This window comes from Pristiophorus japonicus, chromosome 11 (genome assembly GCF_044704955.1).
Source record: "Pristiophorus japonicus isolate sPriJap1 chromosome 11, sPriJap1.hap1, whole genome shotgun sequence".
NCBI lineage: Eukaryota > Metazoa > Chordata > Chondrichthyes > Pristiophoridae > Pristiophorus > Pristiophorus japonicus.
Window position 1 is genome coordinate 87,439,532 of NC_091987.1, and position 21,280 is coordinate 87,460,811.

General features: G+C 42.8%; 1 protein-coding gene across 5 annotated transcripts in view; it reads right to left on the reverse strand.

The window, feature by feature from the left end:
* tfg (trafficking from ER to golgi regulator) overlaps window positions 1-21,280 on the reverse strand; it is a 223,374-nt gene that overhangs the window by 103,382 nt on the left and 98,712 nt on the right. For all 5 annotated transcript variants that reach the window (XM_070893680.1, XM_070893679.1, XM_070893681.1 and 2 more), the window contains one exon: window positions 554-700. In XM_070893680.1, the coding sequence (XP_070749781.1) occupies window positions 554-700 (147 nt within the window). The remainder of the gene's footprint in view (window positions 1-553; window positions 701-21,280) is intronic.

Consider the following 21,280-nt stretch of genomic DNA (forward strand, 5'->3'; position numbering starts at 1 on the left):
AGGCCTGGTAAAAGTAACAGTACCAGCTACTGTGATTTGAGAAAAAAACCACTTCATTATATATAAATCAGCCTCAGTATATACTGGAATGTATCCTGAACGCTTACAGAATCTATTAAAAATAAAATCTCACACACTGCACCGATAAAACTGTTTACTTATAAACTTAATTACGCATTTAACAGTTCCGGCTTTACTTATTATCAGGGGGTGATGAAGTTAGAACAGTATGCAACAGTGAATTAAATGGATTGGCAAGTTCTTTTATGAATCTGGATACCTCCCTGGGCAACAAAATTCTCTCCTTCAACTGTTATTTTACGCAGAATGTTAAAGTCATTATTTACCTATTGTACATCTGGGAATCAGTGTACAAATGTGCAGCAAAACTGGGAAATACTTCAGATTTCCATAAAGCATGTGTTAATGTACTCAATGAAAAGCAAATGAACAAATTACTGATTTTACAAAACACATGGATTGTATGTTTTGGACATTGACACCACAGATGTTTAAGAGGAGCACAGAAGCCAGGTCAATTAATCCTACGTACCATTTTCAGGGATTTTGGCAGAAAGACCTGGTTCGCTGGGTGGCTCCAAGCTATCCAGTAGTCGGTTCACCTTATTCCGAAGTTCTATGAGTTCCCGGCGAAGATATTTAACTTGATTAGACTCCAACGGCCGTGGCTGTCCATTTACTATTTCAAAAATAAACAAAAATGACACTAAATTATCAACAGTACCATACATCAGTTATGGTATAGATAAAAGGCAAAAAGGTGTATCTGTAGATAGCTCAGCTTTTGTGATTTGAGCATATGATTATGTTGCTCCATATCGTAATAAGTCTTTGAGGATCTCAAGATTACCATTTATAAATATCCACATGCATTATTAATGCCAAAGCAGTGGGAGCATGATTAAGTAAAATATAATTTGCTCTATATCTGGAATGCCCCTACAAATAATCAACACACTCCCAAAGACCCCAGTGCTAAATTACACAAGACTGACAGCTATCCAAAGGGAAACCATTTGCCATTGCAGAAAATGCTTCTGTTTAAAAAAATTGTGACAGAAATAATATGCTGGCAAGTCAACAATTACAGAACATAGAATATGGATTGCTCAAGGCACTGTGCTCGCAGTGCAGTATTCCCAACCTTAGATGGGCAGAGATCTGATGATCTACCCCCACCATCAGGTCCATGGAAGCCAGTGTGAAAACCTGTGCTCTACATCAAGGTGACTCTCACCTGAAATTATTCCATCATTTGTGACTCGAAGAAAATAGCACGGCATGCATTCTTAATTTAATTTTAAAAATAGTTTATGGGTTACTTTGCTCTTTTTAGGGGCACGAGTAAGGGTTAGGGAGAACAACAAAATAATTTCCCTCATCATCATCATCATCATAAGCAGTCCCTCGGAATCGAGGAAGACTTGCTTCCAATCCTGAAGTGAGTTCTTTGGTGGCTGAACAGTCCAATACGAGAGCCACAGTCCCTGTCACAGGTGGGACAGATAGTCGTTGAGGGAAGGGGTGGGTGGGACTGGTTTGCCGCATGCTCTTTCCGCTGCCTGCACTTGATTTCTGCATGCTCTCGGCGTTGAGACTTGAGGTGCTCGGTACCCTCTCGGATGCACTTCCTCCACTTAGGGCGGTCTTGGGCCAGGGACTCCCAGGTGTCAGTGGGGATGTTGCACTTTATCAGCGAGGTTTTGAGGGTGTCCTTGTAGCGTTTCTGCTGCCCACCTTTGGCTCCTTTGCCATGAAGGAGCTCAGAGTAGAGCACTTGCTTTGGGAGTCTCGTGTCTGGCATGCAAACTATATGGCCTGCCCAGCAGAGCTGATCAAGTGTGGTCAGTGCTTCGCTGCTGGGGATGTTAGCCTGGACAAGGACGCTGATGTAGGTGCGCCTGTTCTCCCAGGGGATTTGTAGGATCTTGCGGAGATATCATTGGTGATATTTCTCCAGCAACTTGAGGTGTTTGCTGTACATGGTCCATATTGAAAAGCATGCAACTGAGAGAAATATAAAATAGTTTTCAATGTTGTCCTTTGTTGCAGAACACATCATTGTAGACATTTTCTAAATAAGAAAGCTGGAATACGAGATACTAATGATCTCCATAATGCAAGTTATATAATCATATAATTAAGCATCAAGTAACCCATCTATCCCAATACAACCCCTTATTGCTCTTAACACAAACCATTCTCAAACTGAAAGTTGAGAATGTTGGTTGTAAGATGATAGCGAGGATGCCAGAAAAGCTCTTGTACATTAAATATCCTATTTGTTTTTATACAACAGCCACATATCGTCAATTATATTTTGGCATTTTTAGTTGTAATTTTACCACTTTTTGCCCACCATCTGAAATCCTGACAGCAAACCAAAATTGACGATTTAAAACGTTGAACGCATGCGGTGTTAGGAAATATACCACTATCAAATTGAAAAAACAGAACCAAAAATGAAACTTTTTTGTCTTGGTCCTCAAGGAGTCTCTGGAATGCACATGGTTGTTTCTCGTTGGGAATAATCATTTACTGTAATTATAAAAATTATATTGAAAACAAAACATTTCCCACATGGAATTCTTGGAAAGGATTCATCAGGTCAGTCTTAATCCCCAAAAAATGCCTTTAGCAGAATTCTTCATATAGCTCAAGGGGCTTTCCACAAGAGAATCTAGTTAAATTCTCGTCAAATTATGCAAAAAGGCTGCAGAATGGAAAATCAAATATCTTAGGCCATACAACACAACCACTGATATTTACATAAAAGAACTGTGAAGGCTAGGAATTCAACATCCAAGGGTTTTCAATATTCAAGAAAGATAGAAAGGAAAAGGAGGTGGGGTAGTGTTACTGGTTAAAGAGGGGATTAACGCAATATTAAGGACATTAGAATGGATAAGGTGGAATCTGTATGGGTAGGGCTGCGGAACACCAAAGGGCAGAAAACGCTAGTGGGAATTGTGTACAGACCACCAGTCATAGTGAGGTTGGGGATGGCATCAAACAGGAAATTTGGAGCGTGTGCAATAAAGGTACAGCAGTTATCATGGGTGACTTTAATCTACATGTAGATTGGGCTAACCAAACTGGTAGCAATACGGTGGAGGAGGATTTCCTGGCGTGTATAAGGGATGGTTTTCTAGACCACTATGTCGAGGAACCAACTAGAGAGCTGGCCATCCTAGACTGGGTGTTGTGTAATGAGAGAGGATTAATTAACAATCTTGTTGTGCGAGGCCCCTTGGGGAAGAGTGACCATAATATGGTAGAATTCTTCATTAGGATGGAGAGTGATACAGTTAAGTCAGAGACTAGGGTCCTGAACTTAAAGAAAGGTAACTTCGACGGTATGAGACGTGAATTGGCTAGGATAGACTGGCGAATGAGACTTAAAGGGTTGACGGTGGATAGGTAATGACAGACATTTTAACGATCACATGGATGAACTTCAACAATTGTACATCCCTGTCTGGAGTAAAAATAAAACGGGGAAGGTGGCTCAACCGTGGCTAACAAGGGAAATTAGGGATAGTGTTAAATCCAAGGAAGAGGCATATAAATTAGCCAAAAAAAGCAAGAGCAGGCATTGGCGACAAGATTCAACACTGCCTCCAGTGTGCCAGTGCAGCCTTGGCCACCTGAGGAAAAGAGTGTTTGATGACCAGGCCCTCAAAACTGCCACCAAGCTTATGGTCTACAAGGCTATAGCAATACCCGCCCTCCTGTATGGCTCAGAAACATGGACCATGTACAGTAGACACATCAAGTCGCTGGAGAAATACACCAATGATGTCTCCACAAGATCCTACAAATCCCCTGGGAGGACAGACGCACCAACATTAGCATCCTCGACCAAGCCATCATCCCCAGCAGCGAAGCACTGACCACACTTGATCAGCTCTGCTGAGCAGGCCACATAGTTCGCATGCCAGACATGAGACTCCCAAAGCAAGCGCTCTACTTGGAACTCCTTCACGGCAAACGAGCCAAAGGTGGGCAGAGGAAACTTTACAAGGATACCCTCAAAGCCTCCCTGATAAAGTGCAACATCCCCACTGACACCTGGAAGACCCTGGCCAAAGACTGCCCTAAGTGGAGGAAGCACATCCGGGAGGGCGCTCAGCACCTCGAGTCTTGTCGCCAAGAGCATGCAGAAATCAAGCGTAGGCAGCGGAGAGAGCGTGCGGAAAACCTGTCCCACCCATCCCATCCCTCAACGACTATCTGCCTCACCTGTGGTTCTCATATTGGACTGTACAGCCACCTTAGAACTCATGTTAAGAGTGGAAGCAAGTCTTCCTCGATTTCGAGGGACTGATGATATGATATAATAATGATAATGATAATGATAATGATGTCTGTGGACAGCTCTCCCAATTTTGGCACAAGTCCCCAAATCCTAGTGAGGAGGACTTTGCAGAGATGAGTGGGCTGGGTGTGCCATGGTTTTGCCCGAAGGCAGTGCCTTGGTCGATACCGGGTGGTCCTTCCGGTTTTATTATTATTGTTTTTCATAGTGGTATGGTGCAACTGAGTGGCTTGCTAGGCCATTTCAGAGGGAAGTCAAGAATCATGTCATGCTGTGGGTCTGGAGTCACATACAGGTCAGACAAGGTAAGGAAGGCAGATTTCCTTCCCCAAAGGACATTACTGAACCAGATTGTTTTTTATAACAATCCGATAATTTAATCACCATTACTGATTTATTTAATTATCTGAATTCAAATTCCCCAGCTGCCGTGATTGAATTTGAACTCACGTATCTGGATCATTAGTCCAGGCCTCCAAACTCTACATGAGAATTGATGGGTTGAAAAGCTACTTCAAAATTATGTATTTATTTGTAGATCAGTTCAGCATCAAAACGTTCCAAGTTATTTTGTGATAAGATAATGGGGAAGTGAACAACTTGGCAGATAAATACTGCCTGTCTTGAACTACAAAACAATGTTTTCATGAAAATTTAGGAACCCTAAGGGATTAAAATAAAACCTTCCGATTTGATATGGACATTAGTTCTTCCAACAGAAGTAAATCTAAAGCCTTGGGCAAGTCCTCATACATAGCCAAAATTCATAATTTGCATGTGAATGGGATGCCAACATTCTGTAAAGTTTTCCAATCACACATTCTGGCTTCCAATTGCAATTTCCACTGATTGATTTTTCCAATAAAAAATACAATCATTCAGTGTTGAAAACAAACAGCAATCCCCAAATGACTGTGAATACCATCACAAAACAAGCTCGTATAATATTGTAATCAGTAAAACACATCAATTTACTTGAAGTAATTAATCTGCAAACCAAAATGCAGACATAAATATTTTAGCTGCTGAAATTGCAGCTACTCGCATATGTGAAAATATTTTTAACCTTTTTAATCCCGCTTTCACAATGGTTCACAGACCCTATATAACAGTAAGCATCCTGCTCAGTTTTCCAACATGTTGTCAAGGGCATACAATGTGGCCAAGACTAGTAGGAGGCCAGAGGATTGGGAAACTTTTAAAAGCCAGCAAAGAACAACAAAAAAAAATGAGAGGGGAAAGATAGATTATGAAGATAGGTTGAGTAGGTTGGGCCTATACACATTGGAGTTCAGAAGTATGAGAGGTGATCTTATCAAAACATATAAGATAATGAGGGGGCTCAACAAGGTGGATGCAGAGGGGATATTTCCACTCATAGGGAAAACTAATACTAGGGGGACATAGTTTTAAATGGGCAGCCCCTTATTCTGAGACTATGAGGAGGAATTTCTTCTCTCAAGAGGGTTGTAAATCTATGGAATTCTCTGCCCTAGAGAGCTGTGGAGGCTGAGTCATTGAATATAGTTAAGGCGGAGATAGAGAGATTTTTGAGCGATAATGGAATAAAGGGTTATGAGGAGCGGGCAGGGAAGTGGAGCTGAGTCCATGATCAGATCAGCCATGATCTTAGTAAATGGCAGAGCAGGCTCGAGGGGCCAGGTGGCCTACTCCTTCTCCTTATTCTTATGTTCTTAAGCACTGATGCAGCTCATCTATATGGCTTCAGCAGAGTACCTTTAACTCCCTTCCCCCATAATCCTTCCAACATATTAATATTACGGGCCCAAGTTTCCACATGATTTGCACCTGATTTTTAGGAGCAACTGGTGGAGAATGGACTATCTTAGAAATCGCAATTCTCCACATTTTTTTTTCTGCAGTTCTAGTCAGTTAGAACAGTTTCACTTTGGAACAGAATTTTTTCTTCAAAAGGGGGCGTGTCCGGCCACTGACGCCTGATTTCAAAGTTTCCACAGTGAAAACGTACTCCAAACTAACTTACAATGGAGCAAGTGAAGATTTTTGTAGAACTGAAAAAACCTTGTCTACACATTAAAAAATCAGGCGCAGGTTACAAATTAGGCGTCGAGAACGAGGTGGGGGTGGGAGGGGAAGTCATTAAATTCTATAATAAATCCTTATTTATACTTCTACAAATATTATACAAATAAATCCAACCTGAATAAACATTTATAAGCAAAGAAAAGATTAAATAAACCATCTTCCTACCTGTGTGAAAGTGCTTCAGCCACGGAGAATGCTGCAGTCAGCCTCACAAGTTGAGGCACCCGTTCGTTCCCGCAGGGCGGGAGGGGGGCGGTGGGGAAGGAGGCGCCCGTTTGTTCCCGCCGGGGGGGAGGAGGCGCCCGTTCGTTCCCGCAAGGGGGTGGGGGGGGGGGGGGGGGGGAAAGAGACAGTGAGAAGGCTGCAAGAAGCCTCAGTGCTGATGGCAATGTGCTTTTATTAAAACATTTTCAAAAATTAAACAGCTACAAAGAACTACAAAAATGGCCAAGTGCCAATGTTTCCTTCACACTGCGCGTGTGCTCCAACGCGCACGCGCAGTGTTGCCGGCAGGAAAAAAACTAATTTAAATGGTACCCGCCCCCTCCCACTTACAAAATCGGCGCGAGTGTAGGCTCCGCCCCCCTGGGCGCCACGCCAAACAGACAAGGATCTGCAAAGCGCTCCAGAATCGCGCGTTTTTTTTCCGGCGCCGCTTTAGGCGCGAAAAACGGGCGCCCAGCTCAGAGGGGCGCCCGTTTTTTATTGTGTGGAAACTTGGGCCCTACATGTTGGCAAACAAACTAAAGTTGGAATGATATTAATGACAGATTACTGAAATTATTTGAGATGTTAGCAGGTACTATACAGAAACAGACCTGGTACTATTGGCTCTCGGATCATAAATAAAAAAAGAGTTCCAACTTCAACTAAGCCAGGTTTATAATTCACTAATATAACGATATTAGAATATTTCTGTTAAACAGTGAATTTTAATAATATCTTTCCAAACATTTTAATTCACAATAATTTGTTAAATATTTTACTTAATTAGTGCCACATCTTTTGCTTTAGAGAAGTCGATTATTTTGGGATTGAGTGGGAAGAATGCAAATTATGAGAGAGTATTGTAAATTATTGCTAACATTTTATTTTTTGGTTTTTTAAACTTTTACGCAGGCAAAAGCAGAACTTATGCCTGCTTTTATCAGGCATACAAATTTCACGGGCATTTGTTGGGCAGAAGTTGGGGATGCGATGGATCTGCTAAGAAAGTTCTTGACACATCGCAAGATTTGGGTTTTAGCGCATGCGCAGCACATGCCTAAACACGGAACTTGTGCGGCCCTTATAGGCACGTGCGCACTTTGTACACGTCTGTAGGGGCCGCAAATTACGGCCCAATGATGATGAAAAACATGAATGAAAGCAGCGATATTGAAAGCACAAGTGTAGGGAGATGAAACCACAAAAAAGCCATTTAAAAAAAATAGGGGCATAGGTGATGATAAATTTGTCCAAATTAATGCATATGTCAGTTAGAGTACTGTAGGTCCTATTATATAAAGGACATTGAAGCCAAAGGGTCGAAACTGCATAGATTCACAAGAATGATGCCAGTGATGAGAAATAGATATGAAATGAGAAATGGGATAGATACTGTTCTCTGCAGCCATGAAAGGGAGTCCCGAAGGCTGTGTTGCCTGCCCGTACCATGGTTAAGAATATCTTCTCGCAGCTGGAGAAGAACTTGGAGGGGGAGGATCCAGTTGTCATGGTCCATGTAGGATCCAACGACATAGATGCAACTAAGAATGAGGTTCTGTTGAGCGAGTTTGAGGGGCTAAGGTCTAAATTAATAAACAGAATCTCAAGGGTAATAAGCTTTGGATTACTACCTGAGTCACGGGCAAATTGGCTTCGGGTCAAGCAGATCAGAGAGTTAAATGTGTGGCTCAAAGAGTGGAAGGGGTTTCAATTCATGGGGCACTGGCACTAGTATTGGGGAAAGAGGGAGCTATTCTGTCGGCGAATTGTATAATTAGGGCTGTAGATAGGGCTTTAAATGAAAAAGGGGAAAAAGGAGGGGTCAGGTGAGGGGAAGTTTAGAAATCTAAAGAGAAAGGTCAAGGCAATAGAGCAGTATAGCGATTTGGGTAATAATCAAGAGTGCGACAGGAAGGGACAGCGAGTTTAGCAGTAGCAGTGCAGCAGAGTATTAGGTCAAAGCAGGGAATAATGGTAACGAGTTCATGGAATGCATTCAGGATAGTTTCCTCGAACAATACATCATGGAACCAACCAGGGAACAGGCTATTTTAAATCTTGCATTGTGTAATGACACAGGGTTAATTAGCATGGCATACATAGGATATACGGCACAGAAACAGGCCATTTGGCCCAACCAGTCCATGCTCCACTCGAGCCTCCTCTCATCTTTCCTCATCTAAATCTATCAGCATAACCCTCCATTGCCTTCTCCCTCATACGCTTGTCTAGCCTCCCCTTAAATGCATCTACACTATTCGCTTCAACCACTCCGGGTGGTAATGAGTTCCACACTCTCACCACTCGTTAGGTAATTAAGTTTCTTCTGAATTCCATATTAGATTTCTTGGTGACTATCCTACAATAAGGGCCTCTAGTTATGCTCTTCCCCATAAGTGCAAACATTCTCTCTGTATCCACTCTATCAAAATCTTTCATAATTTTAAAGACCTCTATTCGGTCACCTCTCAGCCTACTTTTTTCCTTGCAAATCTTCTCTGCACCCTCTCCAATGACGCTATATCTTTTTTATAATATGGCGACCTGAACTGTACACAGTACACAAAGTGTGGTCTAACCAAGGTTCGATACAGGTTTAGCATAATTGCACTACTTTTTAATTCTACAATCTAGAAATAAACCGTAGTGCTTGGTTTGCTTTTCAAAAGGCCTTGCTAACCTGTGTCGCAACTTTCAGTGATTTGTGTATTTGTACTCAGAGATCCCTTTGTTCCTCTACCCAACCTATACTTGCACCCTCAAACTCGACCAAGCCAAAAGGATCCCCAGCATTGAAGCACTGACCACATTTGATCAGCTCCGCTGGGTAGGCCACATTGTTTGCATGCCAGATACGAGACTCCCAAAGCAAGCACTCTACTTGGAACTCCTTCACGGCAAACGAGCCAAAAGTGGGCAGAGGAAATGTTACAAGGACACACTCAAAGCCTCCCTGATAAAGTGCAACATCCCCTCTGATATCTGGGAGTCCCTGGCCAAAGTCCACCCTAAGTGGAGGAAGTGTCCTCCTGTAATTTGTTGCAGTCCTTCTCAGTATTGACTATCCCTCCCTCCCTTCCACACCACCACCGTACCCCCACCCGCCCCCCCCCACCATCCCCCCCAACTTGGGTGTCATCTGCAAATTTAGACATTGTGTTTTTGATTCCAAAGTCTAAATTGTTAATGTAAATTGTGAACAACAGTGGTCCCAGCACTGATCCTTGTGGAACACCACTACCCACCTTCTGCCACTGTGAATAGCTACTTTTAACCCTACTCTCTGCTTTCTGTCTTGAAGTCAACTCGCAATCGATTCTGCTACTTGGTTGCTCAAGCAAGACTTTCTGTTTTGAAATTCATGCTGACTACTCATTATTATAGTCTTGGTTTCTAGATGTTCTTCTATTTTCTCCTTTGGTAGGGATTCCATTATTTTTCTTACCACTGATGTTAAGTTGACTGGTCTATAATTCCCTGGACATGTTCTATCTCCCTTCTTAAATATAGGTATTACGTTAGCTATCCGCCAGTCCTCTGGCACAACACCCTTTTCTAACGAATTATTAAATATATGTAGTAATGCATCTGCTATCTCTTCCCTAGATTCTTTTAAAATGCGTGGATGCAATCCATTCGGACCAGGGGTTAATCCTCTGAGTGTGATTAGTTTATTCAATATATCCCTTCTTATTTTAAATGCACTTATCTCATTATTAATCTCATCATCCAATGCCATGTCCACCTGCTCTATCGCCCCAGTAAATACTGAAGCAAAATAATTATTTAATATTTCTACCATCTCTCTATCGTTACCTGTGGTATTATCCTGTCTATCCTTTAATTATCCTATTCCCATCCCAACCTTCCTTTTCTTATTGATGCGCCTGCAAAATATTTTACTATTTTGTTTTATGTTCCTTGATAATTTAATTTCATATTCCTCTCTGACTTCCAATTTTTTTTTTACTTCTTTCCTAATCTTTATCATGCACTCCCCGGCTGTCTATGTACTTAATGTATGCCCCTTTCCTTACCCTCAACAGTTCCCTTATGGTTTTATTCATCTATGGAGTCTCATTAGTGTTTAGTTTGTTCTTTCCTTTTAGTGGAATATATTGTTGAACACCATTTTAAATGTTTCCCATTGCTGTTCCACATCATTTTTTTCCAACATTGTTGCCCATTTTATTTTCCCAAGTTTTATTCTCAGCCCCTCAAAATCAGCTTTTCTCCAATCATCATCATCATCATCATCTTCTTTGGCAGTCCCTCGGAGTCGAGGATGACTTGCTTCCGCACTAAAAATGAGTTCTCAGGTGACTGAACAATTCAATGCGGGACCTGCAGTCTGTGTCACAGGTGGGGCAGACGGTGGTTGGAGGAACGGGAGGTTGGGGTGTCTGGGTTGCTGCACGCTCCTGCCACTGTCGACTTTTGGCTTCAGCTTGCTCTCGGTGAAAAGACTCGAGGTGTTCAGCGCCTTCCCGGATGCTTTTCCTCCACTTTGGGCGGTCCTGGGCCAGGGATTCTCAAGTGTCGATGGGGATAATGCACTTTTTCAAGGAGGCTCTGAGCACGAACATGGATGTTGGTGCCTATTCAGGCGATCACATGACTCCGGGTGGGGTGGATTGTAAAATGTTGCGATGCATGGGGTATTGCAGTTGTGTGGGGTGGACTGGTTAGGCCGGATGCTCTTTAACCTGTCCGCCATTGTTCATAGGTTTATATGTAACCTTCAGGGCTGCTGACAGAAGGCTGTGTAGCTTTTTGTCGGTCGCGCGGACACAATGGGCTGAAATGGCCTCCTTCTATGTTTTTGAGGGTTTCCTTGAAGCATTTCCTCTGCCCACCTGGGGCTCCCTTGCCGTGTCAGAGCTCCGAGTAGAGTGCTTGTTTTGGGAGTCTCGTGTCAGGCATGCGGACGATGCGGCCCATCCAGCAGAGCTGATCGAGCATGGGAAATGCTTCGATGCTGGGGTTGTTGGACAGAGCGAGACGTTGGTGCGCCTATTCTGCCAATGGATTTGCAGGATCTTGCGGAAGCAACGTTGGTGGTACTTCTCCAGCGTTTTGAGGTACCTGCTGTATGTAGTCCATGTCTCTGAGCCATACAGGAGGACAGGTATCATTACTGCTCTGTAGACCATGAGCTTGGTGCCGGGTTTGAGATCCTGGTCTTCAAATACTCTCTTCCTCAAGCAACCAAAGGCTACACTGGCGCACTGAAGGCGGTATTAGACCTCGTTAAAAGAATTCATGCACAGGCATCTTCCACACTTTAAGATGAAGTTCGGGACCTGGAACGTCAGGCCCATCATGGCCAATCCCAACAGCAACAGACCAGAATACCACATCGCTATCGTTGCCCGGGAATTCGGGCGCTTCGACATAGACATCGCCGCTCTAAGAGAGACATAGAAGCATAGAAAATAGGTGCAGGAGTAGGCCATTCAGCCCTTCGAGCCTGCACCACCATTCAATAAGATCATGGCTGATCATTCCCTCAGTATCCCTTTCCTGCTTTCTCTCCATACCCCTTGATCCCCTCAGCTGTAAGGGCCATATCTAACTCCCTCTTGAATATATCCAAAGAACTGGCATCAACAACTCTTTGCGGCAGGGAATTCCACAGGTTAACAACTGTCTGAGTGAAGAAGTTTCTCCTCATCCCAGTCCTAAATGGCCTACTCCTTATCCTAAGACTATGTCCCCTGGTTCTGGACTTCCCCAACATCGGTAACATTCTTCCCGCATCTAACCTGTCCAGTCCCGTCAGAATCTTATACGTTTCTATGAGATCCCCTCTCATCCTTCTAAACTCAAGTGAATAAAGACCCAGTTGATCCAGTCTCTCCTCATATGACAGTCCAGCCATCCCTGGAATTAGTCTGGTGAACCTTCGCTGCACTCACTCAATAGCAAGAACGTCCTTCCTCAGATCAGGAGACCAAAACTGAACACAATATTCCAGATGAGGCCTCACTAAGGCCCTGTACAACTGCAGTAAGACCTCCCTGCTCCTATACTCAAATCCCCTAGCTATGAAGGCCAACATACCATTTGCCTTCTTCACTGCCTGCTGTATCTGCATGCCAACCTTCAATGACTGATGAACCATGACACCCAGGTCTCGTTGCACCTCCCCTTTTCCTAACCTGCCGCCATTCAGATAATATTCTGCCTTCGTGTTTTTGCCCCCAAAATGGATAACCTCACATTTATCCACATTATACTGCATCTGCCATGCATTTGCCCACTCACCTAACCTGTCCAAGGCAGGGGAAGGCCAGCTCAAGGAACAAGGTGGTGGTTACACCTTCTACTGGAAAGGCAAACCAGAAGTAGAACGCCGCCTCGATGGAGTAGGTCGTGTAAAACGAGCTGGTGGGCCATCTTCGAGACTCTTGCGGGATAAATAAACGCCTCATAACTCTTCAGTTCACCCTAGCCCGGAACCAGTGTGCTACGATCTTCAGTGCTCACGTCCCAACACTGGAAGCTAAAGACAAGACCAAAGAGGAATTCTACTCCAGCCTTGAACAATCCCTGTCCTGAGTCCCAAAGTGCGACAAGCTGATCCTCCTTGGCGACTTCAACGCCAGAGTTGGAAAGGACACTGACCTCTGGGGAGGTGTGATTGGCAGAGAGAGGGTAGGGAAAGCCAACTCCAATAGCACGCTCCGCCTGACAAAATGCTTAGAACACAGCCTCATCATAACTAATACCCTGTTCTGTCAGAAGGATAAATATAAAGCCTCATGGCAACACCCTCACTCCAAGCACTGGCATCTGATTGACTACATCATCTTTCAAGCGAGGCACCGCAAAGACATGCGCATCACCTTAGCCATGACAGGAACTGACAATTGCTGGATGGACCACCGCCTAATTTGCTCTCATCACCATCAACATTGTCCCAAAACAGTGACGGCAACAAAAACAATGCCGCAGGAAAATCAACGCCGGAGCACTCACAGATCCTGCTAAGAAAGCCTTGTTCAGCTAGTGCCTCGCTACCAACCTGACGACTCCCAGTGACCCAGAGTGTCCATGGTGCCTGGTCTGCCCTCAGGGCTTCCATAATTGGCACCTGCAAAGAGGCGCTCGGTCACTCGACCAGGAAACACCAAGAATGGTTTGAAGAGAATGACCACAAGATCCAATCTATTACCCTGGTTTTCATCATACAGGTGCAATGTCCCGAATCCGGAACTCCCAAAACCAGAATTGTCCGAAAACCGTACATTTTGTGCATAGCTGATGGAGTTGTCTGGAATCCTGAATTATTGTCCGAAAAACAGACATTTTTGAGACAAAACCCAAAATCCGGCACGAATTCAGTTGAGGATTCTGGATTTCAGACAACAAAATCAAGTCTGAAATCCCGAATCCTCGACCGAATCTGTGTCGGATTTTGGGTTTTGCCGGATTTCAGATCTAGCCGCTCAAAACCCGGCACAGATTCAGTCGTGGATTTCAGACTTGATTTTCTTGTCTGAAATCTGGAAAAACCCCAAAACTGGAACGGACTCTGTCCTGGCGATTCCGGATTTCGGACGTTGTGCTTGTACTTATGTCCTTCTCAATTATCTTAAAGCGTATTATATTACAGTCACTATAACCTAGATGTTCCTCTACTTTTACATCTCTTATCTGCTCTGGTTCATTCCCCATTACTAGATCCAATAGCGAATCCTCCCTTGTTGGGCTTTTTATATATTGAGTTAGAAAGGAGTTCTGTACACATTGTAGGAACACCATTCCCTTATCCCTTTACCTATCTCTTCTGTGCAATTGATATCAGGGTAGGTAAAATCCCCTATGATGATTCGGGAAATGAGTAAAAAACAGAATAATTTGTCTGCATTGTTCTTCCTCCATTTCCTTTCCATTATTATCTTTTATCTCTATCCATATGGATTCTATTTTTGTCTTGCTGATGGCTACGTCACTTTTTTCTACTGCCATTATGTTATCCCTAATAAGTACAGCTACTCCACCTCCCCGTTTTACATAAGAACATAAGAATTAGGAACAGGAGTAGGCCATCTAGCCCCTCGAGCCTGCTCCGCCATTCAACAAGATCATGGCTGATCTGGCCGTGGACTCAGCTTCACTTACCCGCCCGCTCCCCGTAACCCTTAATTACCTTATTGGTTAAAAATCTATCTATCTGTGACTTGGATACATTCAATGAGCTAGCCTCAACTGCTTCCTTGGGCAGAGAATTCCAGATTCACAACCCTCTGGGAGAAGAAATTCATTCTCAGATCGGTTTTAAATTGGCTCCCCCGTATTTTGGGGCTGTGCCCCCTAGTTCTAGTCTCCCCGACCAGTGGAAACAACCTCTCTGCCTCTATCTTGTCTATCTCTTTCATTATTTTAAATGTTTCTATAAGATCACCCCTCATCCTTCTGAATTCCAACGAGTAAAGACCCAGTCTACTCAATCTCTCATCATAAGGTAACCCCCTCATCTCCGGAATCAGCCTAGTGAATCGTCTCTGTACCTCCTCCAAAGCTAGTATATCCTTCCTTAAGTAAGGTGACCAAAACTGCACGCAGTACTCCAGGTGCGGCCTCACCAATACCTTATACAGTTGCAGCAGGACCTCCCTGCTTTTGTACTCCATCCATCTCGCAATGAAGGCCAACATTCCATTCGCCTTTCTGATTACCTGCTCCACCTGCAAACTAACTTTTTGGGATTCATGCACAAGGACCCCCAGGTCCCTCTGCACCGCAACATGTTGTAATTTCTCCCCATTCAAATAATATTCCCTTTTACTGTTTTTTTTTCCCCAATGTGGATGACCTCACACTTTCCGACATTGTATTCCATCTGCCAAACCTTAGCCCATTCGCTTAACCTATCTAAATCTCTTTGCAGCTTCTCTGTGTCCTCTACACAACCCGCTTTCCCACTAATCTTTGTGTCATCTGTAAATTTTGTTACACTACACTCTGTCCCCTCTTCCAGGTCATCTATGTATATTGTAAACAGTTGCGGTCCCAGCACCGATCCCTGTGGCACACCACTAACCACCGATTTCCAACCCAAAAAGGACACATTTATCCCGACTCTCTGCTTTCTGTTAGCCAGCCAATTCTCTATCCATGCTAATACATTTCCTCTGACTCCGTGTACCTTTATCTTCTGCAGTAACCTTTTGTGTGGCACCTTATCGAATGCCTTTTGGAAATCTAAATACACCACATCCATCGGTACACCTCTATCCACCATGCTCGTTATATCTTCAAAGAATTCCAGTAAATTAGTTAAGCATGATTTCCCCTTCATGAATTCATGCTGCCTCTGCTTGATTGCACTATTCCTTTCTAGATGTCCCGCTATTTCTTCCTTAATGATAGTTTCAAGCATTTTCCCCACTACAGATGTTAAACTAACCAGCCTATAGTTACCTGCCTTTTGTCTGCCCCTTTTTTTTTAAAAACAGAGGCATTACATTAGCTGCTTTGCAATCCGCTAGTACCTCCCCAGAGTCCAAAGAATTTTGGTAGATTATAATGAATGCATCTGCTATAATATCCGCCATCTCTTTTAATACCCTGGGATGCATTTCATCAGGACCAGGGGACTTGTCTACCTTGAGTCCCATTAGCCTGTCCAGTACTACCCCCTAGTGATAGGTCCTCCCTTCCCACATTCCTGTGATCAGCAATTTTTGGCATGGTTTTTGTGTCTTCCACTGTGAAGACCGAAGCAAAATAATTATTTAAGGTCTCAGCCATTTCCACATTTCCCATTATTAAATCCCCCTTCTCATCTTCTAAGGGACCAACATTTACTTTAGTCACACTTTTCCGTTTTATATATCTGTAAAAGCTTTTACTATCTGTTTTTATGTTTTGCGCAAGTTTACTTTCGTAATCTATCTTTCCTTTCTTTATTGCTTTCTTAGTCATTCTTTGCTGTCGTTTAAAATTTTCCCAATCTTCCAGTTTCCTACTAACCTTGGCCACCTTATACGCATTGGTTTTTAATTTGATACTTTCCTTTATTTCCTTGGTTATCCATGGCTGGTTATCCCTTCTCTTACCGCCCTTCTTTTTCACTGGAAAATATTTTTGTTGAGCACTATGAAAGAGCTCCTTAAAAGTCCTCCACTGTTCCTCAATTGTGCCACCGTTTAGTCTGTGTTTCCAGTCTACTTTAGCCAACTCTGCCCTCATCCCACTGTAGTCCCCTTTGTTTCAGCATAGTATGCTCGTTTGAGACACTACTTCCTCACCCTCAATCTGTATTACAAATTCAACCATGTTGTGATCACTCATTCCGAGAGAATCTTTTACTAGGAGATTGTTTATTATTCCTGTCTCATTACACAGGACCAGATCTAAGATAGCTTGCTCCCTTGTAGGTTCTGTAACATACTGTTCTAAGAAACAATTCCGTATGCATTCTATGAATTCCTCCTCCAGGCTACCCCGTGCGATTTAATTTGATTTTTCTAAATGTGTTATACCCTGCAATCTCATTAAGTGATCTTCTGGGGCAGACTGATCATAATATGATAGAATTTCACATTGAGGGTGACTTGCCCGTCCGAAATTAGAGTCTTAAAATTAAATAAAGCCAATTACATAGGTATGAGGGACGAATTGGCTGAGGAAGATTGGAAATAGATTAAAAGGTATGGCGGCAGATAAGCAGTGGCTAGCATTTGAAGAAATATTTCATAATTCTCAACAAAAATACATTCCATTGAGAAACAAGAACTCCACGGGAAAAGTGATCCATCCATGGTTAACTAAAGAAGTTAAAGATTGCATTAGATTGACAGAAGCTTATAATATTGCGAAGAATAGTAGTAAACCTGAGGATTGGGAGAGTTTCAGAAACCAGCAAAAGATAAGCAAAAAATTGATAAAAAAGGAATAGAATATATGAGAGAAAACTAGCAAGAAATATAAAAACAGATTGTAAGAGCTTCGACAAGTATGTAAAAAGGAAGAGAGTAGCAAAAGTAAATGTTGGTCCCTGAGAGGCCAAGACAGGAGAAATTATTATGGGAAATAAGGAAATGGCAGAAACGTTAAACAAATAGAAAAGCATACCAAAAATGGTGGAGAACCAAGGGTTTAATGAGGATGAGGAACTTAACATAATTAATATAAAGAGAGAATAAGTACTGGAGAATCTAATGGGATTTAAAGCAAACAGATCCCCTAGACCCGACGGCCTATATCCTCAGGTTCTAAGAGATGGCTGTAGAGATATTGGATGCATTGGTTTTGATCTCGCAAAATTCCCTAGATTCTAGAACGGTCCCAACAGATTGGAAGATAGCAAATGTAACACCGCTATTCAAGAAAGGAGGGAGAAAAAAAAACAGGAAACTACAAGTCATTTAGCCTGACATCAGTTGTCAGGAAAATGCTGGAATCCATTGCTGGAAGAAGTGATATCAGGGCACTTAAAAATCATAACATGATTAGGCAGAGACAACATGGTTTTATGAAAGGGAAACTGTGTTTGACAAATTTATTAGAGTTTTTGAGGATGTAACTAGCAGGGTAGATAATGGGGAATCAGTGGATGTAATATATTTGGATTTCCAAAAGGCATTCGATAAGGTGCCACATAAAATGTTAGTGCACAAGATAAGGGCTCATTGGGTTGGGGGTAATATAGTAGCATGGATAGAGGATTGGTTAATGGACAGAAAACAGAGGGCAGGGATAAACGGGTCTTTTTCAGGTTGGCAGGCTGTAACTAGTGGGGTGCCGCAAAGATCAGTGCTGGGGCCTCAACTATTTACAATCTATATTAATTATCTAGATGAAAGGACCGAGTGTAATGTATTGAAGGTTGCTGATGATATAAAGCTAGGTGTGACAGTAAGCTGCGAGGAGAACACAGAGTCTGCAAAGAAATATAGATAGACTAAGTGAGTGGGCAGTAAGGTGGCAGATGGAGTATAATGTAGGGAAATGTGAGGTTATTCACTTTGGTCGGAAGAATCAAAACACAGAATATTTTTAAATGGTGAGAAACTTTTAAATGTTGGTGTTCAGAGAGATTTGGGTGTCCTTGTGCAAGTAACACAGAAAGCTAGCATGCATGTACAGCCAGAAATAAGGAAGGCAAATGGCACGTTGGTCTTTATTGCAAGGGGTTTGCAGTATAAAAATAAGGAAGTCTTGCTACAATTGTACAGGGCCTTGGTGATACCACACCAGAAGTACTGTGCAGAGTTTTGGTCTCCTTATCCAAGGAAGAATATACTTGCCTTGGAGGCGGTGCAACAAAGGTTCACTAGATTGATTCCTAGGATGAGAGGGTTGGCCTGTGATGAAAGATTGTGTAGAATGGGCCTATACTCTATGGGAGCTCAGAAGAATGAAAGATGATCTCATTGAAACATATAAGTTTCTGAAGGTGATTGACAGAGTAGATGCTAAGAGGTTGTTTCCGCTGGTTGAAGTTTCTAGAACTAGAGGGCAGAGTCTCAGGATAAGGGGTAGATCATTTAAGACCGAGATGAGGAGGAATTTCTTCACTCAGAGGGTTGTGAATCTTTGGAACACTCTGCATCCACAATCCTCTGGGGCAGAGTCTTTAAGTATATTCAAGGCTGAAATAGATAGATTTTTGGAATCTAGGGGAATCAAGGGATATGGAGATCAGGCGGGACAAAGTTGAGGTTGATGATCAGCCATGATCTTATTGAATGGCAGAGCAGGCTCATGGGGCCGTATGGCTTACTCTTGCTCCTATGTTATTAAATTATAATTCTGAGGACAGACTCTAGATGCTGAGGCCATTTCCAGTGGAACAGAGACGATCAAGATGAGATTTAATAGGCATTTCTAAAATATGTAAAAGGGTTTTGAGGGGATGAATAGGGAAAAACTATTTCTTCTGGTTGTCAGTGACAAGGCAATATCAATTTAAAATTGTCCCAAGAATGATGAGAGCAGTGAAAAAAAATGTCTTTACTCAGAGGGTTGTGGGAGAATGGGTAAGCTTTGCAGAGGGAGTAGTTGAGACAGACACCACAGCATCTTTTAAAGTGAAAAGTGGATAAATATTTGAAGCAAATATAGTGCGTTGTAGAAACATAGAAAATAGGTGCAGGAGTAGGCCATTCGGCCCTTCGAGCCTGCACTACCATTCAATATCATGGATTTCAGTACCCCATTCCTGCTTTCTCTCCATTCCCCTTGATCCCTTTTAGGACCACATCTAACAACCTTTTGAATATATCCAATGAACTGGCCCAACAACTTTCTGTGGAAGAGAATTTCTCCTCATCTCGGTCCTAAATGGCTTACCCTTTATCCTTAGACTGTGACCCCTGGTTCTGGACTTCCCCAAAATCGGGAACATTCTTCCTGCATCTCACCTGTCCAATCCCATCAGAATTTTATATGTTTCTATGAGATCCCCTCTCATTCTTCTAAATTCCATTGAATACAAGCCTAGTCGATCCTGTCTTTTTTCACGTCAGTCCTGTCATCCCGGGAATCAGTCTCGTGAGCCTTCGCTGCACTCCCTCAATAGCAAGAATGTCCTTCCTCAGATTAGGAGACCAAAATTGTACACAATATTCAAGGTGTGGCCTTACCAAGGCCCTGTACAACTATAGTAAGACCACCCTGCTCTTATACGCGAATCCTCTCGCTATGAAGGCCAACATGCCATTTGCCTTCTTCATCGCCTGCTGCACCTGAATGCCAACCATCAATGACTGATGTACCATGACACCCAGGTCTCATTGCATTTCCCCTTTTACCAATCGGTCACTATTCAGATAATAATCAGCTCTCCTGTTTTTAACTACCAAAGTGGATAATCTCACTTTTATCCACATTATACTGCATCTGCCATGTATTTGCCTACTCACCTAACCTGTCCAAGTCACTCTGCAGCCTCTTAGCATCCTCCTCACAGCTCACACTGCCACCCAGCTTCATGTCATCTGCAAACTTGGAGATATTGCATTCAATTCCTTCGTTTAAATCATTAATGTATACTGTAAATAGCTGAGGTCCCAGCACTGAACCTTGCGGTAACCCACTAGTCACTGCCTGCCATTCTGAAAAGGACCCGTTTATTCCTACTCTCTGCTTCCTGTCTGCCAACCAGTTCTCTATCCATGTCAGTACATTACCCCCAATACCATGTGCTTTAATTTTGCAGACTAATCTCTTTTGTGTGACCTTGTCAAAAGCCTTTTGAAAGTCTAAATACACCACATCCACTGGCTCCGCCTTGTCCACTCTACTAGTTACATCCTCAAAAAATTCCAGAAGATTTATCAAGCACTATTTCCCTTTCATAAACCCATGCTGACTTGGACTGATCCTGTCACTGCTTTCCAAATCCACTGCTATTACATCTTTAATAACTGATTCCAACATTTTCCTCACCACCGATGTCAGGCTGACCAGTCTATAAATTCTGCTTTTTCTCTCCCTCCTTTTTTTAAAAAGTGGGGTTACATTAGCTACCCTCCAGTCCATAGGAACTGATCCAGAGTCGATAGATGGAAAATGACCACCAATGCATCCACTATTTCTAGGGCCACTTCCTTCAGTACTCTGGGATGCAGACTATCAGGCCCTGGGGATTTATTGGCCTTCAATCCCATCAATTTCCCTAACACAATTTGCTGACTAATAAGGATTTCCTTG